Raw genomic sequence first — 26,776 nt, forward strand, 5'->3', positions numbered from 1 at the left:
GAGCAACGGTTTCGAAGCTGCCTGGATTTCATAGACGATGCGATTACGGAAACAATTCACTGCAATCAAACATCCATTTTGCTATACGTGTAACCTGTGTCGCAAATGCGGGAACAGGCGCAGCCACAGCCACCATAATGCCAAGCCCAGCGAAAAAGAGAAAGCTGAACAGCGATGGAAAGCAGCAACCACCCTTGCCTACGAGAGGACTGGAATACTTCTTCTCAAAGCAGAAGCAAACAAGCGCTACAGATCAGCCAGCAATTGATCAGCCTGAAGCTGTGGAGGATACACGGCCAGATCATGAGTTGAGCGACTTGGAACTGGCCCGGAAATTGCAGGCTCAGTTTGACCAGGAAGATGCGCAACGCGCAAGGGATGGCGCAGATCCCGTGAAACAAGAATCTACACCACCACAGACGGACCCTTCTCAGGCCCCGGGAAAAGAGGCCGACAGTACGGTAGAGCAGGTGCCGCGTCGTAAGGTCACGCCTGCCATTGCGCCGGATCAAGACAAGAAGGGGACTTTGTCGCTTCAGTCAGTTGCGGCATCTGTGGATACAGTGTCTGAGTCTATCCCTTTTGATGAAAGCCCTTTGACTTTTGATCCTTCCAAATATGTGCCGTTGCTACAAGACCACTGGGGATCGGAGGGGGTGATGCGTCATACGCGCTTTTAACTCGCTGTTTCATACTGATAAACGGCACTACGAGTCGCATCAAGATCGTAGATACACTGGTCAACTGTCTGAGGGTCCTCATAGAAGCCGACCCCAGCAGCTTGCTCCCAGCCGTGAGTAAATCTCGGTCATATACCATATATCTGGAATCATGGATTGTCTGTGCTAATATTTCTTCAGGTGTGGTTGGCGACCAATTCGATATCACCCCCGTACATCTCCTTGGAACTAGGCCTGGGTGGATCGGCCATCTCCAAAGCGCTGAAACAAATCTGCGGTTTGGATCAGAGGTCCTTGAAGGCCATATACGATAAATACGGAGATGCTGGCGATGTCGCATTCGAGGCGAAAAAGAAACAGAGCTTCACCCTTCGCAAACCCAATCCTCTCACCATCAAAAGCGTCTACCAGTCGCTGGTCAAAATCGCGACCAGCCAGGGCCAAGGGAGTGGTGAAGTCAAGCAGCGCATAGTCGATAGACTTTTACAGGATGCACGTGGCGGCGAAGAGTCTCGATATGTTGTCCGGACTCTTTGTCAGCACCTTCGTATCGGTGCTGTGAAGACGACCATGTTGATCGCGCTATCGAGGGCGTTTCTGCTATCGCGGCCAGCCGATGCAGATTTCTCCTTACGGTCCGTGACAGAGCTATTGAAGTTGAAGAAGGATGAACTGGCCGAAGTCTGGAGTAGACCAGAAGAGATCGTGAAGGCCTGTTTCGCGCGGCGGCCGAACTACAATGACCTTGTACCAATCTTGCTCGAGATTGGAGTCTGCGATGAACTACTCATCCGCTGCGGCTTGACGTTGCACATCCCTTTGAGGCCTATGCTGGGAAGCATCACCCGCGACCTCTCGGAGATGCTCACCAAGCTACAGGGCCGCGACTTTGCCTGCGAATACAAGTACGACGGGCAGCGAGCACAGGTGCACTGCGACGAGAATGGAAAGGTTTCGATATTCTCAAGACACTTGGAAGTCATGACGGACAAGTACCCGGATCTAGTGGACCTGGTACCCAAGATCCGCGGCGAAGACGTCAGCAGCTTCATCATGGAGGGCGAAGTTGTCGCCGTAGACCGGCAAAATGGGGAGTTGAAGAACTTCCAGACCCTCACGAACCGGGCGCGCAAGGACGTCGCCATTGGCGAGATCACCATCAACGTGTGTCTGTTCGCCTTTGATCTCATGTACCTGAACGGACAGCCTCTCCTAGACAGGTCGTTTCGCGAAAGGCGGGAACTGCTCAAGTCGCTGTTCATCGAGATACCGCACCATTTCACGTGGGTCAAGAGCATTGATGCGACGTCTCAGGATTCCGAGAACGTGTTGGAGTTTTTCAAGTCCGCGACAGAGTCGAAATGCGAGGGGATCATGGTCAAAATTCTCGACAACCTCACAGATGTGCCAGCACCAGCGGTCGATGCGCAAGATGGAGCTCAAGAGGATGGTTTTGCCGCGAGTGCACCCCCAACCCCGTCAAAGTCGAAGAGCCGGACGAAAGGAAAAGGGAAGGGGAAGGGGAAAGCTAGCGATGCCGCCGGCGAGAAGAAGCCATCATCGCGCCGCAAGCCGCTACTGGCCACGTATGAGCCCGACAAGCGCCTAGACTCCTGGCTCAAAGTGAAGAAGGACTACAGTGCTTCTTTCGACACGCTTGACCTGATCCCCGTGGCCGCTTGGCACGGATCCGGCCGCAAGGCGAAATGGTGGTCACCCATCCTTATGGCCGTACGCAATGAGGAAACGGGTACTTTGGAGGCCGTGTGTAAATGCATGAGTGGTTTCACGGATACCTTCTACAAGGCCAACAGGAAATTCTACGACGACGGGTCTGGGGAGGCTGTAGACGAAGAAGAAGAGGAACCAATAGGAGGCGACAGCGATGATGATTTGGGCGAGAAAGGTGAGGGGAAGTACAAGAACACCCGCAAGACGAAACCAAACTTTGTCGAGTACAGCGGCGGCCATCCGGACGTATGGTTCGAGCCACAGGAGGTGTGGGAAATGGCATTCGCAGACATCACGTTGTCTCCGGTATACACAGCGGCCATTGGTCTAGTGAGTCAGGATCGAGGCCTCAGCTTACGATTCCCACGTTTCTTACGCAAGCGGGAAGACAAGGGCATTGAGGAAGCCAGCACGAATGACTTTCTTGCTGGCTTATGGAGGAAGCAGGAAGCCAAGGCCCCTGCAGCACCAATCAAAGAGGCCGACGAGGACGAGGAAGACTTATACAACTGAACTTATTTTGGGATAGACCTGAATTGAAGTATGCTAATATGTCTTGCTACTTCGCAACTTCTTAATCCCTCCACGCGCGGTATACGTTTCTGCAGCCGTACTTTTCGCCCTTCTTCAGCAGCTGCTGGTTCTTCCATTCCTCGACGTTGCAGGCATTCACGTAACGGCTGGGCTCGACGCAGAAGGCGCTTCGGGCGGTGCGCGCCGGCGCGCCGGCGACCTCGGGCACATTGATGTATTTGCCGGTGTAGAACTGGAAGGCGGGCTCGGTGCTGAGGACCTCGAGGTTGATCTTGCTGCCGGTGTGGCGCGCCGAGATGAGCTTGGTCAGGGATCGGGACCGGGTGTCGATCGGGACGGAGCTCGGGGAGGCGGACGGGTCGACGACGAAGCAGTCGTCGATGTCCGGGTCGGTAACACCGAGGACGAATTTGGAGTCGGTCTTGACCTTGGGGAAGGTCGTGGGTCCGCCGGTCGGGATACCGCCGTCGTCAACGGGGAGGTAGGATCCTGTGCATAGCTGTACTTCGGTGTTGTCGATCTTGGGATCTCCGGAAAGGTTGAAGTATCTGGATACGTAGGCGGCAGTCAAGGTTAGCATAGCGATCCGTAGGTATGAGGTATGCGACATGAACATGTGGATCCGGTACACACGAGTGATTCGTCATGTTGATGGCGGTCTCCTCCGCGCCGCCCACGAGCTCCGCCTCGTACTCCATGCCCAGCACGGTGGCGCTCTTGCCGCCGGCGACCTTCTGGATGCCGGTCGTGTAGGTGACGGTGGCGAGGACCTCGCCGGGGTAGCCCATGTCGCCGTCCTCGCTGCGCAGCCTAAACTGGACGCTCTCGCCGCCCTCGTCGAGCTGGACGCCCGGGATCTCGCGCAGGCCGACGGGCGTGGGGCCCTCCACACCCGCTTGCCCCAGCCTTTGTCGCCCCCGTGCAGGCTGTTGGGCGCGTCGTTGGCCTTGAGCGGGTAGGACTGCCCGCCGTTCAGGGAGTTGAGCTTCGCGCCGCTCACGCGGTTCGCAACGCGCCCGATCGTCTCGCCGAAGAAGGGCTCGTTGTGCGAGACGTAGAGCTCCTGCGTCGGGAAGCCCTGGACGATGTTGGTGCCGTCGACCTTGAGGGTCTTGATGATTGCGCCCAGGGGCAGGAACTCGATCTCGGAAGCCATGGTTGGTCGTTTTCTCTTTCGGTCACCGGCTGTCAGTCGTTAAACTGTGTCAATGCAAGCAAATGTTACTAGGATAGGAAGGGGCTTCGAGGTGACAGGTGACAGTTGATACGATGGTTTCAAGATTGGGAGGTTCTGGTCATAGATATATATTTTCTCAGGTTGGTAATCTAGCAGAGGAAATAACGCATCTCGTATGATGGTCGTGGCAATTCAGAGGAGAAGAGAATCCCATGACGACGACGCAAGCAATTCAGGCTATTTGCACAGCTCCTGCCTTGACAGCTTGCTGGCGATCGTGGTGGGGTTAGGCGGGGTAATTTGGAGATGGGAAGCCCAGAAGTTGGGGGGTTGAAATGGGGGTAAATTGGAACATCAGATTGTTGCAAGGCATGGCAACATGGAGAGAAGGCTATGCGTTGTTGTGGCTGGGCTAGAATTGAGCAAGGAAATAAATAGGCGCCAGAAGGCATCGCGGCATAGACAGGGCATCGGTTTGATTTGAGCGGATACGATTATCTAGTCGCTTTTTTACATTCCGCGTGTACGTCCAAGATCGATATTTCCTGTCTCCATCCTGAAAAGCGATGGCTAGCAGGGGCTCTTCTCAAACCGACAGATCGTGACTATGAAGCTCCCTCTATCTCCATCAAAGTTTGCTGGATGCTTGCGAAAAGTTAGGTTTCGCTTTTGTGCCCTTTTCAGCCGTCATCTAACGGCAATTCCATGGATGATGTCAGACAATAGGGGGGCATTCAATGCGGTGAATGTAATCGGACAGACCTCGACCCTAAGTAAGTTTTAGTAAGTCTTTCGAACCCGTCGTAATCGTGCCGCAGGAACCGTGATGCACAACAGATGACAACAGAAAAAGAAAAACCATCGCTGTTGCAGCTGTCAAGACACACCGTTGGGTAGGTATTCTCTGCACGTGGATGGCCTTCGTATGTGGCTACATACATACATCATAATAACCACAACCACAACCACAACTCGATCGCCCAATCGCTACTCTGGGCTTCTGCTCCGACCGCCGTTCCAGAACCGGGATCAAATAATCACCCGCAGCAGCACGGGACCCTTCGACAGTCCATCATAGCCCGTTGACTCGAGTTTGGGTGTATCAAACCCACCAATTAAGCCGCACGCGGATCCAGTACAGGCCAACTGGTTTGTCTTGACTGTTTCCCCAAGGTCCTACCCAGGGAGGTAAGTACGAATACCTCGATCACCATACCATTTGGCAGCTGCGACTTCCCGCTCTGATTTGCCAAATGACTGCCCACGCATGCATCTGACGAACAACCCCTGGGGATCCTCCATTTCTACATACATGTACCTAACCAACCTGCCTACCAACCATCTGTCAATATCCGAAGTGGCATACACACATACCTAACACAGCCGTACTTTCAGCTTCGATTCCTGCGGTTCACTTCTTCACTGAGCAACAACACTCCTGGCCATCATTCTCGAACAGTCTTACCGCTCCCTGCATTTTGGGCACACAGAACGAGCCTAGGCCTTGGGACTACAGCTCTACCCCATATTCATTCAGAAATCGATATCCATTCTTGAATTGATCTGCAGCCACCCAGCTCCGTTACTATGACGGGCTCAGGTGGCACACCCCCGGGCTTGCAGTCCACCCCGAAACGCAAGAGAGATGATGTTGCCAACGAGCAACGCCTGGCTTCCGCAGCCGGCTCAACTACCAGCACATACCCTTACATTACCAAAATGGTCTTTTCCTTTGAGGCCTCGAACCTTCCGCCATCTGAACCCGAGGACGGCAATAGCAGTCCCAGGACAAAGGTTGCTCACCAATTCCGCGATTTGGCTTTGGTGGAAAGCGAAAGCGGGGGTGGGGTCGGCGCATCAACCCAGCCTAAGCCTAGCATTATTACGGCGGGCGCGGACGGCAGCGAAAACGGTAAAAGCAACGGCAGCAGTAGCGCCAGCCCAGCTGCAAAACAGAGTGACCTCCAACAACCTGAGCCTGGACGAAAGCGTTTTGCAACAGAGCTTGGAGTATTCGACTTCGACAGTGCACGGGGTACCAGCAACAACAATACGAGCAGCAGCGACGATCAGCAAATGGACTTGGACGACGATGGTGATGCCTCGCGTAAGCGAGTGAAGCTGCCAGATTGCGACACCGTTGCAGCTTTTGGGACCACCGGCAACGAAAGTGCAGACCCAGCAGGCCCGATAGGGATTGACGGTAATGGGAGGCTGACATTCCAAGGTGTTGACCCGGGAATTGTGAAGGCCAAGTATGGAGGTTCTGGACCGCTGAAAAAGTCTTATCCTTCCATCAACCGCCTTGCTGATTCCAAGTCGCGCAGCAGAAGAAGGGTAGGGTCCCCTCCTTTACTGCCGTCTCGACGGAAGGCAGTCCAGGCCAGCATAGAAGAGGAACCGACTGTGGTTGATCCTATTCGGGCCGCCCTTACTTGGCACGAGGACGAGATCACCGTGTACGACGCAGAGGACAAGGATGATGACGGGACCGGACTGAACGGCATTGGCTTCAAACCCACCGCGGCCGTTGCCTATGCACGCAGACAGAAGCGCCGTCAGCAGCTTTCGGAATACAAAAAGCGCGAAGAGAGCGAGGCGCGCGCCCGGAGAAACCAGAAGCGCAGGGAGCAGCTGGGCGAAGCCGCTGTTCTGAAGCGAAGCCATTCCATGATACGAGTGCACTTCTCCGAGGCAGAGCCTGAGGCGGTCGTAATGACGTGATAGTGACGTTTTCGGAATACGACCGACAGGGAACCGGAGTTCAGGAGTTTGACCACGATACCACTATTTGCACACCAATCTGACGAGGCCGTTGCCTTCTCGTGCTGGGAAATCGGCGTTTTACATGTGGCTCAAGAGCAGCTTCTATTATATATTTTACCCTATCGACGTGGGTAAGTAGCTATAGCCCAACATGATTCATATATACACCGCACGATTCTGGGTATTAGAATGACGTGAGAAGCGTGAGAAGCAAGACTGAACAGTATCATCTATCGGATGCGATCAAATGGCTTTACCAGAACTTATACCACCTTGCAGCCTCTGCTTTGGCCTTCTCCGCAGCTTCTTTGCGCTTCCGTGCTGCCTCCTCGGCCTGTTTCATTTTCTCTGCCTTTTTACGATCCATGACTTCTACGACCCTGGCCATGGCGGCCTTCTCCTTCCTTCGCATAGCTTGGCAATACTCCCAGCCGACTAGGCTGGATATCAGGAATCCACCAACGCCCCAATTCAGCCCCTTGGATAACTTGCCTGTAGTTTATGCACATTTAGAAGGGCCATGATGGAAGCAAAGTAATCCGTAACTTACCTCCAGCTATCAGCCTGCCTGACCCGGTTACGAAACCCGTCACAATGCCGGTCATGAAGCCCTCTCTTGCGCACGGTATTTGATGTATTCTGAACCAATCGTCCCGCTTTATGGTCTTGAACCCATCCGACACGGTTGGCCGTTTGTTTCCTGTTCCTTCTGTCTGTGGCGCCGCATTGGCGCCCGCCGACGCTGCGGTCGTCGATATGCTGCCGTCTCGGTCCTCGGGCTTCGAGCCGTGGAAGATTTCGTATACTTGGGGCTGGTTTACATGGTCGGGAGGTGCGGTGGCGCCCGGCGGGGGACTACGCACAACCGGCGGGCTTTGGCTATCCTGCGACATGGTGTGTGGGTGTGGACGTCGGGGAGGTGAGGCCGAGTACGTATATCGTGGCTCCGATGGTTCGACGGCGACTCGTTTTTCGGGCGCAATTGATGGAATTCGATACCCATGTACCTACTGCACAAAAGCGCTAGCTAATTCGAGGCCGATTGAGGGAAGCTATGACGCAGGCGATCACTGGAGGGGTGCATATGCATTTAGAGGGGTCTTCTGCTAGAGCTGCTTAGCTTCTTTTTTTTAGTGGAAACCACTTTAGTTCGGCGACCCGAACGCGCTTTCAGTGCAGGTCAGACGCGTCCTGGCGTCGTCTTGCACGCGCCGCGTTTTAGTGGATTTCGGCTTCTGCATGGATGGAGATTGGATTGCCCATGTTGATTTTCTGGTACATGGCTCTGACTGCCAGATACTCGCTCAGTAATCCGAAATCTGCCAAGGGCTCCCAAATACTGTCGATCGTTAGATTCTTGCATAGCAGTTTGGGTAGGCCTTCATTTAGTTCAATTGGCGCAATTCATGGTTATCTCTCGACCACTTTCTCAAGTGTATGATACTTGATCTTTTCCCTTTTCCTTGAGGGACAGTGTGCTCCCCTACCCTACCTCATATCCCACGAACCGATAGATACCACGAGGGCTCGTCACGATGCCGAACACACATCTTAGTCGAAAGCAGCCCACCAAGGGTGTCGCCCGCCGCGGCGGCAAGAAGGCCTTCCACGGCGGCCGCCCCCAGACTTTTGCGGCCTCCTCGCGCGCCGAGGGCACGTCCGCCGACGAGAAGGCGGAGCGGGCCGCCCTCGCCCAGCAGATCGACGAGTCCATGGGCTATACGCGGTACGAATCCGGCCGCAAGAAGGAAGGGTGGCTCGTCAACCTGCAGCCGACGACGCTGGGCCTCGAGGACGGCGACGGCGGCCGCGCCGCCCTCGACTGCTACTTCATCGAGGAGGACGGCAACTCCTTCAAGGCGTCCCTCGAGTTCGAACCCTACTTCCTGATCGCGGTGCGCAGGGGACACGAGAGCGAGGTCGAGGAGTGGGTGAAGCGAGCCCCCGGCGGCGGCGTGGTGAAAAACGTCAAGAAGGTCGAACGGGAGGACCTGAATCTGCCGAACCACTTGCTGGGGCATCGCAGGACGTTCCTGCAACTCATTTTCAGGAATGTGAACGACCTAATGGCGGCGAGGAAGGACATTCTGCCCCTTGCCGAGAAGAACCGCAAGGCGATGGATGCGGCCGATGTTTACGCCGAGGTAGCTGCGTAAGTCTATTGTTCCCCTTGCAAGAGCCAATTGCGGTGTTGTGGTAGAGGCCATACCCGAAATGGGTGTAAACGTATTACTAACGGGAACACAGCGAACAAGCCGGCTTCGACCTCTTTGACGATTCACGAGATGACGATAGACGAAATAATTCTTCTTTTGCCGATGCGAGCGACTTCATTGTCGATATTAGAGAGTACGATGTACCGTACCATGTAAGAGTAATGATGGATACAGGTCAGTTCTTCGGTCCCAGCTATATGCGACGATACTGACAAGAACCAGGTATAAGAGCCGGACGATGGTACTTCGTGGAGGCCAAACACGGCGTGACTACAATAACTTTGAACGAGGAAAGGCTGGCACCAGCAGATCCGGTCGTCATGGCCTTCGATATCGAAACCACAAAACTGCCTCTCAAGTTTCCCGATGCGGCGGTAGATCAGATTATGATGATTTCATACATGATAGACGGCCAAGGTTTCCTAATCACGAATCGAGAGATTGTCTCCGAAGACATATCCGACTTCGAGTATACGCCAAAACCCGAATACCCCGGTCCTTTCATGATCTTCAACGAACCGGACGAGAAGGCAGTAATAGAACGCTTCTTCCTTCACATCAAAGAGGCGCGGCCTTCAGTAATATCCACTTACAACGGTGACTTTTTCGATTGGCCTTTCGTGGAGACGAGAGCGAGCATCAATGGAATCGACATGTATCGCGAGATTGGCTGGAAGAAGGACAGTGAGGACATCTATAAGTGCACGTACGGTGTACACATGGACTGCTTTGCCTGGGTCAACCGAGACTCCTATCTTCCTCAAGGATCTCGTGGTTTGAAGGCCGTCACTGTCGCCAAGCTTGGCTACGATCCCGACGAGCTTGACCCCGAACTCATGACGCCATACGCCGCCGAGAGGCCACAAACTCTGGCCGAGTACTCCGTGTCCGATGCTGTTGCGACGTACTATCTCTACATGAAGTACATTCATCCCTTCGTCTTCTCGCTTTGTACGATTTTGCCCCTGGGTGGCGACGATGTGTTGCGCAAAGGAACGGGTACACTCTGTGAAATGTTGTTGATGGTGCAGGCCTATCAAAAGAACATTGTGATTCCCAACAAGTACATTGCGCCCAAGGAGTCGTTTTGGGAAGGCCATCTGCTAGACGCCGAAACTTATGTTGGTGGACATGTCGAGAGTATCGAAGCTGGTGTATTTCGCGCAGACATCCCGGTCAACTTCGCTGTCGACACTACAGCAATCGATGAGCTGCTCAACGACCTCGACGCTGCCCTGAAGTTCAGTATCACTGTCGAAGAGAAGAAATCGTTGGACGACATTACCAACTACGAGGAAGTCAAAGCTCAGATCACGGAGAAGTTGATGAAGCTCAAAGAGACACCAAATCGGAGCGAGAACCCTTTGATATATCATTTGGATGTCGCCTCCATGTATCCCAATATCATGACGACCAACCGACTGCAGCCAGATTCGTTGATTCCAGAGTCGGACTGCGCAGCATGCGATTTCAATCGACCCGGCAAAACATGCGACAGGAGACTGCCCTGGGCCTGGCGAGGCGAATACTTGCCCGCCAAGCGCGACGAGTACAATATGATCCGGCACGCGTTGGAGAATGAGAGATTCCCTGGCAGGTATCCCAACTCTCCGATGCGGTCATGGTCAGAACTGTCAGAAGAGGAGCAGGCCAATCTTGTGAGGAAACGCCTGACGACGTACAGTCAGAAGGTCTACCACAAGATTCGTAACCAGACTACCATTGTGCGAGAGGCCATTATCTGCCAGAGAGAAAACCCGTTTTACGTCAACACTGTCAGGGACTTCCGAGACCGACGTTACGACTACAAAGGCCAGACCAAGGTCTGGAAGGGCAAGACGGAAGCTCTCCGGTCATCTGGCGCCCCAAGCTCCGAGGTCGATGCTGCGAAGAAGATGATCGTGTTGTACGACTCGCTTCAGCTTGCCCATAAAGTCATTCTCAACTCGTTCTATGGTTACGCCATGCGAAAGGGTTCACGGTGGTATTCCCTCGAAATGGCCGGTGTCACATGTTTAACCGGAGCTACAATCATCCAGCTTGCCAAGGAGCTTGTTGAACGACTTGGCCGGCCTCTTGAACTGGACACTGATGGTATCTGGTGTATGTTGCCAGCCACATTTCCTGAGAACGTCGTCTTCAAGACGAAGAACGGCAAGAAGCTTGCGATTTCGTATCCTTGCGTCATGTTGAACCACAAGGTCCACGCCAAGTTCACCAACCATCAATACCAGACACTTGTCGATCCCGTGAACTTCAAGTACGAGACACACAGCGACAACTCCATCTTCTTCGAAGTGGACGGTCCCTACAAGGCCATGGTCCTGCCCACTTCAAAGGAGGAGGACAAGAACTTGAAGAAGCGATACGCCGTCTTCAACGATGATGGTAGTCTGGCTGAGCTGAAGGGGTTCGAGGTCAAGCGTCGTGGTGAGCTGAAGCTCATCAAGATTTTCCAGCAGCAGATCTTCAAGTTCTTCTTGGAAGGAACGACGCTGGCAGAGTGTTATGGCGCTGTCGCAAAGGTCGCCAACAGGTGGCTGGATGTGCTGAACACTAAAGGAACAACGCTGGCAGATGAAGAGCTTATTGACCTGATTTGCGAAAACCGAAGTATGTCCAAGACCCTCGAAGAGTATGGTACCCAGAAGTCCACCTCGATCACGACCGCCAGGCGCCTGGCCGAATTCCTCGGCGAGCAGATGGTCAAGGATAAGGGGCTGAATTGCAAGTACATTATATGCGCCAAACCTAGAAACGCACCCGTCACCGAGCGCGCCATTCCGGTTGCCATCTTCTCTGCTGAACCCGAAATCAAACGGAGGTTCTTGACCAAATGGCTCAAGGAAGAACCGTCAGATACCGATCCTCGAGCTCTCCTCGATTGGGACTACTATCTGGAACGTCTAGGCTCTGTCATTCAGAAGCTCATCACCATCCCTGCTGCGTTGCAGAAGGTGCGCAATCCGGTGCCCCGTGTGGCTCATCCGGACTGGCTTCAGAGACGAATCAACATCAAGGATGACAAGATGAAGCAGAAGAAGATGACGGACATGTTCAACAAGGGCCCATTAGAAGATATAACGAATCTCAATGGACCGAGGCTTGAAGACCTGGAGGACTATGGTGCGAATCTCCTCAAACCTAAGAGCACCTCGGCCGTCATTAGCGCGTCGCAGCCTGCCCAGACTGCGCAGAAGCGCAAGTCCCCAGAACCTGATAAGGAGAACATCGACCCCTTTGCTGCTCTGCCTAAGAAGATGCCCGACCCTTCTGAAGACTATCCTGCATTCCTTGAGTACCAAAAACAGAAGTGGAAGATCCAAAAGGCCGCTCGTATCAGACGCCGCCATCTGTTTGGTGAGCGTCGGGGAAACGTGGGCAGCAACATCCAGCAGACGTTCCGCAACCAGGCAGAGGTCACCTTTAAGAATACGTGGCAGCTCCTGCAGCTCAGAGCGACTGAAAACCCTGGTATCGTGAACGCATTCGTATTGATTGACTCCAAGATCCACACGCTCAATATCAAAGTACCACGCCAGGTCTTCCTGAACCTCAAGGGCAAAGATTTGCCTGATATTGAGGTTGAGGGCTGCGAAGCGGAGCAAGTCAACCATACTCTTCCGAATGGTCACTCATCGACGCATCTCTTCAAGCTTACAGTCCCCGAAGAGATCTACTTTGCCGAGGCTGAGAAGTTTTCTCTGCTCTTCAACCATCCCAGTGTTGAGGGTGTCTATGAGCGTCAAGTGCCCCTGAACATCCGAGCCGTCCTGCAGCTGGGTAACTTGACCACCATCGACCAGAGTCAACCCGGCGTACTGGGTAAAGGTTTGGAACAAGGATTCGACTTGAACAGTTTGATGCGGCCTATCAAGAACAAGACGGGCTATCTCGCAACAAACCCGTTGGCGTACTTGTACATTTCACACGTTACGGCAGGCGAACGCCAGATATTCGGGATATTCTCTTCAGCTGGCGAACAGGCTCACATCGTCATTCTCCAGAAGAACAAGGACGCCGGGGCAGATTTACCCAACGTTTCCAAAATCTACAACGAGATGATGACCAGACGCATCCAAGAAGCAGAGGACGATTCTTGGCAGGCCTGTTTCAAATACCAGAGCACATTGCAGTTCAAGGTCACTCAAGTCACCACGCGCAGGAAGGCGCATCTGGAGGTTGGCGACTTGATCAAGAAGATGAAGAAGGATGAGTCCAAGCCGTTGATGCTTGTGATCCAGTCATCTCAGCGCAACCAGCTCATTCACGACGTGCCTGTCCTTGCCGACTTCCCTATTCTGCCGTTGAAGTCCGACCAGGCTGATGGGCTTCTCCCACCGTTGGGTTGGCAATCAGTTATCGCAAGACGTCTTGTAACGCATTATCTTAACCTCGGCGCCTGGATCCAGCATCTCACGAACCTTGCCAAGTATGGCGACATCCCCCTGTGCAATTTGGAGCGGGATGATCCTCGTTTCTTGATCGACATCGCGTATGCCCGTCGGTTGCAGACAAACAACGTCGTTCTCTGGTGGTCTCCCGGTGCTCGACCCGACCACGCCGGTTATGAGCAAGATGATGTCACTGGTCCCCTAGACACTGTCTCTATGCCCTCTGTTAATAACCCTGGCACTTATGCTTCAGTGTGCATTGACCTCGACGTTCGGAATTTGGCCATTAACACCATTCTGACTTCATCGCTGATCAACGAACTCGAAGGCGCGAACTCCGTTTCATTCAACCCTGCTACCGACGCGAGCGGAGCTGACGGGACAGATACATTGTACTCCGAAAATGCGTTCGCCAATGCAGGTGTCCTTGTTCTTCGTGAGATGGTCAAGTCGTGGTGGTCTGAGGCCTGCAAGGGCAGCACGATGGCAGATATCCTCGTTCAACATCTTGTCCGCTGGGTCGAATCGCCCGACAGTTTCATGTACGACCGCGCTCTGCACTATTATGTGCAGATGATGTCCCGCAAGGCTCTGCTGCAACTCATGGCGGACTTCAGACGTGTGGGGTCCCAGGTGGTTTTCGCCAATTCGAACAGATTACTTTTGCAGACAAGCAAGTCTGAGGTGGGCAATGCCTACGCCTACAGCCAGTACATTCTCAAGAGCATCAAGAGCAAGCCCTTGTTCCACTTCATTGACCTAGAGGTCAAGGAATACTGGGACTACCTTGTTTGGTATGACGAGTTCAACTTTGGTGGAAAGGCGTGTCAAGAGGTCATCGAGGCCGAAACCCAGAAGCTTGAGGTCATCATGAACTGGCAGATGAAGATGTTCTTGCCGCTTCGCCTTCAGGATATCTTCCAGAACTGGGTCGTTGAGTTCATTGAGATCATGCATGCACTGAAGCGACCGGGGGCATTGAACGGTGGCGATCCCAACTCCACGCCACGACTGACCCAGCTTCCGATCAAGGACGGAGAGGAAGGCGAGAGAGATGCGATCATCCTCACTAAACAGTTCGAGAAACCCCTGAAGAGGCAGATCAAGGGGCTGCTGTCCACCCAAGCCCGCGAACTCCTGCATCCTGAATTGGCGTCCGATTGGTCTTTCCCTGTCTTACCGGGCACCCAAGACAACCTTTCCCGTTTCTCGAAAGAAGATGCATCCACCGTTTCGAAATCGAAGAAGACTAAGCGCTTTACCAGCAAGAACGCCGTGCTTGAGCTCGTGAAGTCGCTAATGCAGGTCCTCTCTCTGGACAAGAACATCACGACTGAGGCCCGCCTCCTCCGCAAGGAGCTCCTCGCCTTCTTCGATGTGCGCGAGTTTTCCAAGGAGGCGGCGTTCGCCAACCCTTCGGCGTCACTCAAGATCGCGCAGTGGAGTTGCGCCGAATGCACCCTGGCGCGGGACTGGGACCTCTGCCGCGACGAGGCTCTGCTGCCGGACTTGGCGACAGTGACCGCAAACCTTCCCGCCGACGCCCCCACCGAGCAGATCCAGGGCGAGCTGAGGCGGGCCGCGGCGGCCAAGAGCTGGCGCTGCGGGTTCTGTGACGCGGAATTCGACCGCCTGCGTGTCGAGGAGCGCCTCATGGCCGACGTCGAGCGCGTCGTCGTCGAGTGGACCACCCAGGATGTGAAGTGTACGCGCTGCGGCGGCGTCCGTCTCAATGAGTTCGCCGAGCACTGTACTTGCTCCGGTGCCTGGGGCGAGAGTGTCAAGCGGGATGAGATGCTGCGGAAGCTGGCGGTGTATCAGGGGGTGGCTGAGTGGTTCGGTATGCGCATGTTGACGGCGGTGGTGGAGGAGGTGTTGGGCAGTTTGTAGTTCGATGATTTCTTGCTATTGCGGGTCGATTACTGGTATGATGGATGGCGCTTTGGTTCCATAGCTGGAGTTGGGGAGTTTGTTTTGATATCAGCCTTTACGTGACTCCTGTTTATCAGGCCATGGGGCATGTATAGATAGCAATTGCTTTAATTGTTTGAACTTCTTATTGTCGCCGACCCATGAACATGGTGCAGTTTTGAATTATTCGCGTTTTTGGCTTTGTATGGAGTTGAGGTATGAGGTCTTTGCATTCACTCTTAGCAGTTGCCCCTATCACAATATCTCGACTTACCGCAGTAGTTGCGATATTCCATCAGAACCTTTTTATTCCTAACACATGGGGATATGAACACACACTAAGCTGAGGTTAAGTGGTCGTCGATTTATTAACCCAACCATGCCATAAATGGAAGCAAAGTGTTCTGCGGGTGTGACACAGGTTGACAAAAACATAAAAGGCATCGACGACTCGGCAATAGCGGAGCACTCAAAATCCGCATCCTAGGCCACTTTCGACAGTGCCTTCTTCAACCTGGGCTTCTCACATGCATTTTGTTCTCGAACAAATTCGTCCGCACCACCATCCCGTTTGCATTTTTCTGAGCACGCTGGGTATTTTTCTTCCCCCAAAGGAAAATGTCGGACGGTTCGGGCGGAAGTCAGCAACAAGTCAACACCTGGCACTGCTCTCGCGAGGGTTGCGACTGGACCACCACGCTCGATGACAAGTGTGGTATGCGGTATGTAGAAGTACCCATTATAAGTTGGTTTGGTTACTATGTTGGATGCGTTACTAATATTATACATTTTCTCTACTCAGACACCACAACAAGACCCAGCACCTACGTCGCCACGCTCATCGCCATAGATGTTCCGAGTGCGCCTACACTTCGGCCCGTCTGGACTCGGTCCGTACTCACGAGTTCAAACACCACAACATCAACACGGAGTGGGTCTGCCATCAGCCCAACTGCAAACGCTATGGCGAGGGCCTGCTTTCTGAGAAGGCACTCCGAAACCATCTCCAGGGTGTCCACCACGGCGTCACAATGGAGGAGAATGCGAACCCCGCGCAGCGTCAGGGCGTCGAGCCAGGTGTTGCAGAACAACCCGACGGCGCTGCTGCTCCTGTGCTCGCCCCGGTCCAACAACCGGTCGTTCGCCAACAACAAACTCCTGTTGCTGCTGCCCCTGCCGCCCCTGTCGTCGAGGACGCAGGCAATGTGGAGCAGCAGATGAACCGAGTCGTCGACGATCTCTACACCATCGACATGAAGATTCTAGATATGAGAGTGAACAGCCCCGAGGAGTTCAAGCAGTCTCGTGAACTGCTTTCGGCTAAGATCGCCAGGATGGCTGTCATGGTCGGGTTTGTTCAAGGTCGAATCAACCAGTGAGGATAGGAAGGAGATAATGTGATAATGTAACACGAGAGAATACGAGGTTCTGTACACATATAAAGAGACTGATAATTTGTGCTCCTATGAAGTGATATGCCCCTTGTTGCCACTATCGTAACTATGGAAAGGTTCTGAGACCTTTTTCATCTACAGTGTTAACAGTGAATCCAAGAATGGAATTTGGTTAAAAAAGGCTGGTTAGCGAGGGCTAAGGTCGTCGTCGTCGATGTTGCCATCCCACGTTTGATAACAAATAAAAGAAAACTCTGCAGAAAAATAGGCCACCCCAACTAATTTTCTGTGTGAACAACACAAATTCCTACGCAACCTTCCCTTCATCGCCAATTGTATCTACTCATCCAGTCACAGCAACCATGACATCTACCGACGGTAACGGTAATATACAACAACCAGCTCTCATCCGCTGCCCCAAGGCTGGTTGCACCTGGACCACGACTTCCAATGACCGGCTGATGTACGTCTCGACCCATATGTTCCGGTTCTCACACTTACTAATCCCTTACTGCCTCCACATAGCCGACACGTGAGAGGACATGAGGTCGTCTTCAAGTGCCCAAGCTCTACTTGCACAATGGCCTTCAAGCGACAGGACGCAATGGAAAGACATGCATGGAAGGCACATGGGTTTAACACCATCTGGATCTGCTACTATGGCGGCTGCAAGCGAGAGGGATATGGCCTGTCGAGCAAGTTCCGGCTAGAGGCTCACTTGGCTGGTCATGGCATCTCGTATGAGCAGAACTGCGAGCTCGAGAAGCAGGCCAAGAATGACGCTGATCACATCAACATGGCCTCTGGATCAGCTGTTGACGGAGACGACGGCGACGATCTTGCCGAAGAGTAAGGCAAGACCAGACACATTTCTATGTACGTAACAACCGGATAGCCAACTCATCGGAGGTTGTGTCTCTTCATATCTCTTCCCGGATTATGATACCTGGATACTGGAAGCTAATCTTGTTTATAGGATGTTGTCATTCCTACGACCGTAACCTCGATGCCGATAACGACCATTTGTTCGATTGCGATGCCTCCCAACCACCCAGCAGTGCCATAGCTGGCCGGTATACTCAATTCTTGCATCCTTCTGACGCTTGGTTACCCATCCCGGATACGGAGACATGCGATCAAGCCTTCTTAGGAGAAGCCATATCTCAGCATAGACTAATCATAGACTGTGTGTTTTGCCGGCTGCAACATGTTTAGGGTTATATTGGTCGACCTCATAGTTACTGAACAAAGACACGAGTGAACCCGAATGAATTGCGTATCTTTCTGTGCAACTGGTGACCAAAATAAGAAACGAAACAAAAATCCGTGAGCTGTGACATTGTTTTATTCCCAAGCCCAACGGGCCTTCAAGTAGATACCTAATAGCAGACCTAACTTGCTTGCATTGATGATCCCAGTTTTGGTAGAGCTGATCGGTTAGGCTACATGCTGCTGAGAGCGAAGTAAGCGGTCCTTGCATTTAGGTCCGGAGGGACGTTCCCGTATTCAGTCACAATCTCCGTGGAATAAAGAGGGAGTCCCGGGTAGCGAACTTGGCGTCGGGCATTACGGCGCAGAAGAGGGGAAGTCGAGTTTGGCATGCTTGGCTCACGCCAGCTGTCAGGGAGGCCTGGGCTTTACGCATGCTAAGGAAGAGATCACGGGTTCGCCCAGGCTTCTTGGCACCTGAACGCTAGCGCTTACCGACCGCATGGATTGTGGGAGTGCCCCCATGGGGAAGCAGGATCTGGGGTAGTACGGCGGGGGCTTCGGGTAGCCACTCAGCTTGATAGGGCCGCCTGAGCCAAGCCTGGCCAATTGATTCTGGTCGACAACCTCGTTTGAAGCATGGCACGTTTGCTTGGCCCCAAGATGGCACGGCATTGGTTCCGGGTTCTGTCCGGGGAAAAGGAAACCGAACTGCATCTTTGCAGGATGCCGTCGCATGTCTCACATCCCAGCCTCCTTTGAAATCTTCTGCCTGTATTTACATTAAAAGGGCGCGTTTCCCATTCAGACTGACATCAAGGAGAAACCTTGAGTGCGCATAGTACTTACGTCTCAAAACACAAAATGGCCAACTTGGAGAAGGGTCAGCTGGGCGGATCTGACCATGCCGAGTACGTGCCCGACACGCTCCTCATCGAGGCAGCCATCGCCAACAGCGACAAGGAGACGCAACTGCCGAGGAAGGAGCTCTTCTCCCGCTACTGGCCCGGTGCGGTCTATAGTGTACTCTTGAGCATGGCGCTCATAATGGAGGGTATGGACGTTGGTTTGGTGAGTTATCCGATTTCATTACTCCAGTTGCTGGCTCGGTAGGTAGGACGTGGGCTAAACAGCCGTTGCTTCCAAGGTCAACAACTTTTTCGGCCATCAGGGATATCTGGACAAGTTCGGATGGCCTGATGCCAATGGAAAGCAGCACATCCCGACTAGTTGGCAGTCGGCAATTGGTTATTACCCCTCATACAGTTGCCTGACCGTTGAACATCTACCAAACGCCAAGTCACTGACGATTGACCGCTAGGAAATGGCAACAACATCGGCTCCATCATCGGCCTCATGCTGAACGGCTGGCTCCAGTCCCGCTACGGGTCGCGGCGGGTGTACATGGGCGCCATGGCGCTGATGGGCGCAACCATCTTCGCCCTCTTCTTCGCCGTCAACGTGCAGATGCTGTTCGCCGCCAACATCCTGTGCGGGGTGCCGTGGGGCATCTTCCAGACCCTGACGACCGCCTACGCCGCCGAGATCTGCCCGGCCGCCATGCGCGGCTACCTGACCGCCTGGGTCTCCATGTGCTGGGGCTGCGGCTCCTTCCTCGCGGCCGGCGTCCTGCGCGCCTCCCTCGACCTCGACGGCGACCTCGGCTGGAAGCTGCCCTACGCCCTCCAGTGGTTCTGGGTCGTCCCGCTCTTCTTCGCCGCCCTCGCCGCGCCCGAGAGCCCCTGGTACCTCGTCCGCCGGGGCCGCATCGCGGACGCGGAGAAGTCGCTGCGGCGCCTCGCGCGGAAGGGATTGTACACGGAACAGTCGATGAAGGAGACGCTCGCGCTCATGATGCATACTAACGAGATGGAGAAGATCGAGTCGGCGCAGGCGAGCTTCAAGGACTGTTTTAGAGGCACGAACCTGCGGCGAACCGGTATCGTGGTAAGTTTTCCCTGATTTGACTTACGTTCTCTTTCTCGAAATCTAACCCCACACTTCCCAGTGCATGGCTTGGGTTATCCAAATCCTGAATGGACAGTCCATTGCTTCTTTCGCAACCATCTTGTAAGTCGCATGCCTTCATGTACAAAGCCATTCATGTGAGTGAGCTCTAATCCAATCTCAGCCTGAGATCCGCTGGTATGCCTCAGGTCCAGGCCTTCAACTACAGCATGGGCATCCAATCCGTCAACATCTTCGCCACCGCCATCGCCATCGCACTCATGGGCCGCATCGGCCGCCGCGTCTTCTACCTCTACGGCTCGACCGGCATAGGTCTGCTCATGCTGATCATCGGCATCCTCGGCTTCGTCCCCGACCAGACCAACACGGCCATCGCCGTGGCCGTCGTCATGATCATGGTGAACTTCACCTTCAAGATCTCCATCGGCCCGACCTGCTACACCATCGTGGGCGAGGCGTCCGCCAGCCGCGTCCGAGCCCAGACCATCGTGCTCGGCCGAGCCGTTTACGTCGTCGGCCAAATCGCCGTCAACCAGCTCAACCCCCGCATGCTCAACGACAGCAGCGACGCCTGGAACTGGGGCGCCAAGACGGGGCTCTTCTACTTTGGGCTCTGCGGCGTCTGGGCCGTCTGGATCTTCTTCTTCCTCCCCGAGACCAAGAACCGGACGTTCGGCGAGCTCGACTACTTGTTTCAGAAGCGGACACCTGCCAGAAAGTTCGCTACGGCTCCGGTTGATCGTAAGTAATCCCGTTTGTTTCACTTTAGCGGGAAATGTCTCAAAAAGACGGCAAATGTGAGAGACGCTAGGAGTACGAATGATCACTAACTTGAAGTGCTACAGTGTTCGAACTTACAGGCGGCAAGCCCCATGTGACGGATGCTAAGCTCGGGGAGAGTGCTGTCGAGATTGTGCGCAAATAGCCGAATGCCAACACTGCTTGGTCTGGCGAAGTGGGAGCTTGAGTCATTGAACACTTTCTACATGCTTCGTATACTTTTCAGGTCGAAACGTTAAGACGCAACTGGTACACAAAGTTCAATGGTGTGAGTAAAGAGAAAAGGCTTCGCCGTTCAATTTTCAACCTGTACAGCACTGGAGTTTGGCCTCTGGGAAAGTAGAGATGCAAAACTGAAACAAATGACACAACCACATTATGATTCACCCTCTTCCTTCACGACATGGCTCCTCTTCCAATGGTGACTGAAACCCCTGTACCCCTGAATCTCCCAGTACAAAGACCGTAGCATTTACTCTTTCGTCGCAGATACTGCAGACTCTGTGATTGCAGAGGGTTTAGTATCACCGTCAGCGGTTGAGCTCTCTTCTTGTGGTTTGGATTGGACCTGCGTCACATGATCCCAAGATGAATTGCTAAGCCACGCAACCAGATAACCCAGCGCTTTGCCGCGAATCTTTCCCTCGTCACCACCTTCAAGTCTATGGATGAAACAATACGAGTTGATGATGGCAAGCTTGGCAGCTAGAACGACAGAGCGCTGGATCCGTGCTTGTTCTTTGGCATCGCTAATCCCAGTCGCGGTAAAGAACTCTTCCCAGAAGCTTTTCTTCAAGAGTGGCCGGTCACTATAATCGCTCTGCCTATGGTATTAGTATACTAACTTCCACAAGTTTTAAACGAATTAGGGGAAAGGTTTGTTCGGGAATTCGGAACGATACGATCTTCTCCGTGGTCACGATAACGGTGTAGCTCAGCGTGCCTTGGAATCCGACGGGACGGACTGATGACCCCTTGAGGAGGGCTTTGGCATGGTCATCCAGGGTCTGCTGCGTAGGCTTCGGCCGTTCGCTAAACCATTCTTCTATGGACTCCTTCATCCATCGCTCAACACCCTTCAACTCGCTCATGACTGAATTTTGAGATTTGAAAGTTTAGATAGGAGGACGTGATCAGTTGCTTCTGCTCAAAGTCAAGTGGAGATTAGATCGTTGGTTACTTGAGATAGAAGTTGGGCCATTGAATCTCGCTTTTTGAGATCGAGTGTTATGCACAGCAAAATTCAAGATGACAAAGACGAGGCATTTTATTAGGTCTGTCCTTTGACACGCCAGCCTATAATCTCAACTGCTAACCCAGATATCAAAGACTCTTGGACTTGAAAAACCTATTCTCATAGGGACCGGAATCGAATGCATCTACAACAATGGCCTGATGCCATCAACTATGTATCCTAGAGAGGTGTTTGTATACTCGGCCTATGTGTGCCGATAAAACACGGCCTCGACTCGTGCATTGAGAATAATGACATCATGGTTTCTCAGATACCTCAAAGGAAATGAGTAAAGTGCAGATCTTCTATACAACCAAGGTGGCCAGAAGAAGGGAGCAGGTGAAGCGATCAAGTTGCGCAGGAGTCTTGGCTGATAGGGGTTAACTTCGCCGGAAGAAACGGCGATAAAACGGCGATAAAAGCGCCGGACTGGCCGCCACCAGAAGGTAGGGTGGGTTTTGGCATATGTAACGTTGAACCGCCCAGAGAACCGCCGTTGCCGATCCGTCTGTTTTGAGAATGCGTGGTGCCAAACTCTGAATTAGGCTGAGAGCTCGTCCTGACCGGCTGCCAATGGCACGGCGGGAATGTAAGACAGGCTCAAGGGGCTGGATGCTGGCCGATTACGTCAGGCGCGGCCTGGAAGTGCCGTGCTGGGGCAGGCTGGGGTCACATTCGGGGACAAACAACCAACAGCCTCTGCAGACAGGCAAGTCAATTGGTTTCTGGTGCGCAAGCGAAGTGTGGCACAGGCACCGCAACGAGACGGAAAAGTGAGTGACAACAGGAGATCATTCGCGACAGCAGACTTTTTCTCGATACGAATTGATGGGCAGAGGGAGGGCATCTTCGAGGTGCTGCAGGCCCAGGCAGCCAATGAGGGGTACCGACGTTGAGACCAGAGTCCCCGAAGCCTCCCAGAATAGAGCAGCCGATGCTACCACGTCAGTGTTAGTTGGGCGACAGCGCAGAAGTTAATATGGCTAGCAACGGTATGGATGGCTGGATGGGTACGATACGAGATGCCAGTAACACACCACCGATATAGATCGGGGCCCCGTCGAAAGAGAAAAATTGCTTGGTGACAATATGACGATAACTTTATATAAACAGGCAAACTAACCGCCACACTTGCTTGCTTGCCATTCCCGACCCTGTTCAACAAAAAAGAAAAGAAGAAAGCAAATAGTCGGAAAAGAGAGCCCCTCTCGTTCAATCCACAACTCCCAAAACTCTCATTTTTCTTTCACGTCATTCGCTGAAGCAACACCAACACATAACATTCATTGACCCGATACAATGAAGGCCAACTCGCTCATCACCATTGCCCTGGCCACCGCCGCCAATGCGCTTGCAGTTCCCCGGCAAGAAAGTGGCTGGAAGGTGACCCGTTTCGCCTCTTACGTCGCTGCGCACTCCATCACCCAAGTGTAAGCCGAATTGTCCCCCTCGTTTCTGCATTGCACCGCCCAGCCCCACCTACAGAAACGTACATCCCGCAACATCCGTTTTCTCGTATGCGAGACGCATGCACATCACCGCGTAGACATGCAACTGCACCAATACTAACATATCCACCAATTAGCACTTCATTTTCCGTATCGCGCTCGGCGAACGGCACCGAGGTCATCTGCTCCAACGGCAGCGGCGCCACCCTCGCGAGCACGCCCTACCTGACGCCCATCGCCGACGGCAAGTGCGAGGACGGCTCCGGCCTCGGCTTCTCGATGCACCAGGTCGGCGAGCAGGCCGTCGAGCTGACCGTCAGGGAGACCGCCGAGGGCGGCCGCTCCGGCACCTGGACCAGCGAGAACAAGATGGTCATCACGATGCAGTCGCCGGGCAGCAACAACCCCAACGGGCAGATCACCCAGTACATAGGGCCCACCGATTTTGAGCTCAAGATGCAGACGAAGTATGTAGTGGCAGAGTGATTGATTGACTGGGAAATGACGGCGGGATGCACTTTATTAATGAGGATCTATGTTTGATGATGCATAATGGGAGTTGGGCAAAAGGCATATACACACACACGCATATACACGTACAAATAGCATTCGCAAGAGAAGATGGCGGATTGACGACGAGCATGGAAGATGATAATGACATTGAAGGTTGCCGGGGTACCAATCACTTAGCTACTGCACCATAACACGAACAGCATTGGTGATGGGTGAGAAAGAGCCACATCACAATGCCTTTTCAGCATATTAGTCCTGCATCATAGCTAGCATATGACTGAATGGACACCGGTCGCATTTCCAAGATATCTCATCGTTTGGTCTTCTTGACCTCTAACTTTATGGAGTGAGTATTGCTTCGTTGAAATGTGTGTCGTGACCAACCCAACCATGGCTTTTTGCTGTGTTGCCTTGCTATGTAATTATCCATACGCGGTCGATTTGTCATCCAATTAGCTTCACTCTCGATAGCTCAGTTGGCAGAGCGATGGACTGTAATTTTCACACCTTGTAATCCACAGGTCGCCGGTTCAAATCCGGCTCGGGAGAGTGACGAATCTGCCATTTCCTATCAACCGTCCTAGGCGGTGATCAGGAGAAGCTTCTTTTTGCCTTTTTTGCCTTTTTCTACCACCATCAGCAATTGACTGCATTCTAGGTTATGAACTCTGCATGCAACTTGTACCAACAGAGGAGATGGGGTAATTTGCTGCTTTGCTCCCAAATGCAGACTAATATTCAAAGGATCATTTTCATCGGTCTTTCATTATTTATTCTATATTTTTGAGAGTTGGTTTCTCATGTCAAATATGCGTGTAGTAAACAAGTCGCTACTACATATCTCCTGGTATAACATCACCATCCACGGGCGCCTTCATAAAATCCTCGGGCAGTTCCTCGACCGGCGGCGCCTGAAGCGCCACGGCCCAGTCCCGAACCGCGTCAAAGTTCTTGCACTTGTGCCGGGACTGGAAGTCCGGGAAGGCCTGGGGCCCCTCGGGGTGGTCGTACCAGACCTGGCCGAGGACGCCCGTGTCGACGTTGCACATGAGGACCTGCCGGAGGGTGTCGAGGCAGTGGGACACGTGCAGCTGCAGGATGGGCTCCTCGTTCTTGAAGGCGTGCAGGCCGAGCGCGCGGTAGTACTCGTAGTTGTACCAGAGCCCCTTGCGCAGCAGGTTCAGGCAGTGCAGGTGGTGCAGCCCTTCCACGTTGACGAAGTAGCCGCCGCCGTGCTCGGGCGAGACTTGGACGTGGTGCGGCGTGAGGCCAGAGGCTGGGCCCTCGGATAGAGGGATCACGCCGGCACGTGCTAGAAATGGAAGATTTGTGAGCTTTCAAGGGAATGAATTTGAGTAGGGAGTTGCAAGCATACAATCTAGTCCAAGAGCCTCCCAGGCTGCATCGACCTCAGGCGAGGCATTTTGCCGATATATGGTTTGGGCCTTAAAGGAGCCGTTGAACGACACCATGTCGTATTTGATTTTGACGTCCTTCAACACCGGTGCTATGGTCTCCGTCAGTAAAGGCTTGATACTCATGAACAATTCGGAGTAATAGTACAGTATTGCGACGTGTAAGCCGAGCATTTGCTGTCGAGATCAACATTGCGGGAGGCTAACATGGCCCCGAGGACTGCTGACACGATAGACACAACGGCCAAGATGCACAGGTTGCACCCTAAGTTCTCTCGCCATGATGTTTGTTTGCGACGTCTTCTTGCTTGACTCTCCTCTTCTTCCGAATCGTACTCATTGTCGTACTGGCCCGTCAGGGGCTTCTCCTGCTCTTCTTGGGCGGTTGCCACAGGCATCTTGTAGATGGACTTATTATTATCAAAATTCAGGAAGAGTGTCTGTAAACTTGTTGATGATAGTTGACGGGACATCGTGTTGAGTTTTCCCGATGCGAGCAGAATAGTCCACTATCGGGTTTGCGGCTGAAGTCGAATCAGTAATGTTGATGTCAGAGAACTCCACCACCACCAAAGTCAGAATCCAATAATGCAATCAGCTGACATACGGTCCGAGGAGTCTCGAATCGGATCCCTCGGTAATGCATGGACCTTACTGGATAACTGCCGTAGCCAAGACCACTGCCACCATTCCTGAACACGCCGTCTGAGCTTATTGGTAGATAGAGTCGATAGAGCCGGCGTCGCAATATCTCAGCCCTACTCGACTTGGAGCCTCGTATATGCACAGGGAGGGACGTGGACGAATCGCATCAGATACGAGAATGTTCTAGGCTACGCCATGACGCAAAAGAACAGCAAACTAGTTGGAAGTTGCTACTATTCTAGGACTTGAGCCCTACTTACCCCAATGTCTTTGCCCGGAAGTCGGCCGGCTCGGAAGCTGACGGTCGTACGGACTTGGAGGAGGTTACGGCCGTGGCTTTGGGGAGCTGAAAGACGACTGGGCAAAGGATTTGGCTAAATACCGGTATTAACTAGACTTGCGCATCTCCGCACGCCACGTACCCCAGCTGACGCTTAGATCAGCCACCAACTCGGGGTAGGCTGACCGATTTAGAAACAATATCAGCTCGTGTAGCTACACGACATATCGCAGGACTCGTCTTCGCGAGGCTGTAGCGTCAAGTCCGGTCGGAGTAGTTGGTTGCTTCTGTCGTCATCTCGGGCTTCATTGGCGCAAGAGGTAGGACGTCAACTCAGCACCATCTCCGTCACCTTGAACCCCGCACGAGTCGACGCGGATGTCGCTGAGACATTCCGAGTGGATGGAGACAGTTTTGATGCTGGGCTGGGGGATGCAGTAGATGGCTTCCATACGAGGCAGCTCGGCCTTCCAGATGCATA

General features: G+C 53.3%; 11 protein-coding genes across 11 annotated transcripts; 7 read left to right on the forward strand and 4 right to left on the reverse strand.

The window, feature by feature from the left end:
- Window positions 1-1,250: 1,250 nt before the first annotated feature.
- Window positions 1,251-2,924, forward strand: PG997_012979 (uncharacterized protein; the record flags this gene model as incomplete). The annotated part of the gene is made up of 1 exon (XM_066817293.1): window positions 1,251-2,924. One exon carries the CDS (start codon window positions 1,251-1,253, stop codon window positions 2,922-2,924), a length of 1,674 nt encoding a protein of 557 aa, XP_066662985.1.
- Window positions 2,925-2,985: 61 nt separating this feature from the next.
- PG997_012980 (putative carbohydrate binding protein) lies at window positions 2,986-4,101 on the reverse strand (the record flags this gene model as incomplete). Its single annotated transcript, XM_066817294.1, has 3 exons — window positions 2,986-3,493; window positions 3,579-3,787; window positions 3,838-4,101. 3 exons carry the CDS (start codon window positions 4,099-4,101, stop codon window positions 2,986-2,988), a joined length of 981 nt encoding a protein of 326 aa, XP_066662986.1.
- A 1,608-nt stretch (window positions 4,102-5,709) lies between these two features.
- PG997_012981 (uncharacterized protein) lies at window positions 5,710-6,846 on the forward strand (the record flags this gene model as incomplete). Its single annotated transcript, XM_066817295.1, has 1 exon — window positions 5,710-6,846. One exon carries the CDS (start codon window positions 5,710-5,712, stop codon window positions 6,844-6,846), a length of 1,137 nt encoding a protein of 378 aa, XP_066662987.1.
- A 295-nt stretch (window positions 6,847-7,141) lies between these two features.
- PG997_012982 (uncharacterized protein) lies at window positions 7,142-7,781 on the reverse strand (the record flags this gene model as incomplete). Its single annotated transcript, XM_066817296.1, has 2 exons — window positions 7,142-7,380; window positions 7,439-7,781. 2 exons carry the CDS (start codon window positions 7,779-7,781, stop codon window positions 7,142-7,144), a joined length of 582 nt encoding a protein of 193 aa, XP_066662988.1.
- Window positions 7,782-8,423: 642 nt separating this feature from the next.
- Window positions 8,424-15,388, forward strand: PG997_012983 (dna polymerase epsilon protein; the record flags this gene model as incomplete). Its single annotated transcript, XM_066817297.1, has 3 exons — window positions 8,424-9,040; window positions 9,136-9,278; window positions 9,327-15,388. 3 exons carry the CDS (start codon window positions 8,424-8,426, stop codon window positions 15,386-15,388), a joined length of 6,822 nt encoding a protein of 2,273 aa, XP_066662989.1.
- A 639-nt stretch (window positions 15,389-16,027) lies between these two features.
- Window positions 16,028-16,788, forward strand: PG997_012984 (uncharacterized protein; the record flags this gene model as incomplete). The annotated part of the gene is made up of 2 exons (XM_066817298.1): window positions 16,028-16,131; window positions 16,212-16,788. The coding sequence occupies 2 exons, from the start codon at window positions 16,028-16,030 to the stop codon at window positions 16,786-16,788; spliced, it is 681 nt and encodes a 226-aa protein (XP_066662990.1).
- Window positions 16,789-17,165: 377 nt separating this feature from the next.
- Window positions 17,166-17,656, forward strand: PG997_012985 (uncharacterized protein; the record flags this gene model as incomplete). Its single annotated transcript, XM_066817299.1, has 2 exons — window positions 17,166-17,266; window positions 17,329-17,656. The coding sequence occupies 2 exons, from the start codon at window positions 17,166-17,168 to the stop codon at window positions 17,654-17,656; spliced, it is 429 nt and encodes a 142-aa protein (XP_066662991.1).
- Window positions 17,657-18,855: 1,199 nt separating this feature from the next.
- On the forward strand, window positions 18,856-20,905 carry PG997_012986 (uncharacterized protein; the record flags this gene model as incomplete). Its single annotated transcript, XM_066817300.1, has 6 exons — window positions 18,856-19,083; window positions 19,160-19,259; window positions 19,334-19,959; window positions 20,021-20,082; window positions 20,144-20,721; window positions 20,826-20,905. Coding segments are annotated over 6 exons (1,674 nt in total), but the record flags the coding sequence as incomplete, so codon positions are not given.
- A 327-nt stretch (window positions 20,906-21,232) lies between these two features.
- On the reverse strand, window positions 21,233-21,851 carry PG997_012987 (uncharacterized protein; the record flags this gene model as incomplete). Its single annotated transcript, XM_066817301.1, has 2 exons — window positions 21,233-21,550; window positions 21,606-21,851. The coding sequence occupies 2 exons, from the start codon at window positions 21,849-21,851 to the stop codon at window positions 21,233-21,235; spliced, it is 564 nt and encodes a 187-aa protein (XP_066662993.1).
- A 1,442-nt stretch (window positions 21,852-23,293) lies between these two features.
- Window positions 23,294-23,928, forward strand: PG997_012988 (uncharacterized protein; the record flags this gene model as incomplete). Its single annotated transcript, XM_066817302.1, has 2 exons — window positions 23,294-23,424; window positions 23,580-23,928. The coding sequence occupies 2 exons, from the start codon at window positions 23,294-23,296 to the stop codon at window positions 23,926-23,928; spliced, it is 480 nt and encodes a 159-aa protein (XP_066662994.1).
- Window positions 23,929-24,788: 860 nt separating this feature from the next.
- PG997_012989 (uncharacterized protein) lies at window positions 24,789-25,768 on the reverse strand (the record flags this gene model as incomplete). Its single annotated transcript, XM_066817303.1, has 3 exons — window positions 24,789-25,267; window positions 25,331-25,462; window positions 25,519-25,768. 3 exons carry the CDS (start codon window positions 25,766-25,768, stop codon window positions 24,789-24,791), a joined length of 861 nt encoding a protein of 286 aa, XP_066662995.1.
- Between the last annotated feature and the right edge of the window lie 1,008 nt (window positions 25,769-26,776).

Source organism: Apiospora hydei (assembly GCF_038363865.1).
Source record: "Apiospora hydei strain CBS 114990 chromosome Unknown utg000009l_segment0_segment0, whole genome shotgun sequence".
Taxonomy (NCBI): Eukaryota; Fungi; Ascomycota; class Sordariomycetes; order Amphisphaeriales; family Apiosporaceae; genus Apiospora; species Apiospora hydei.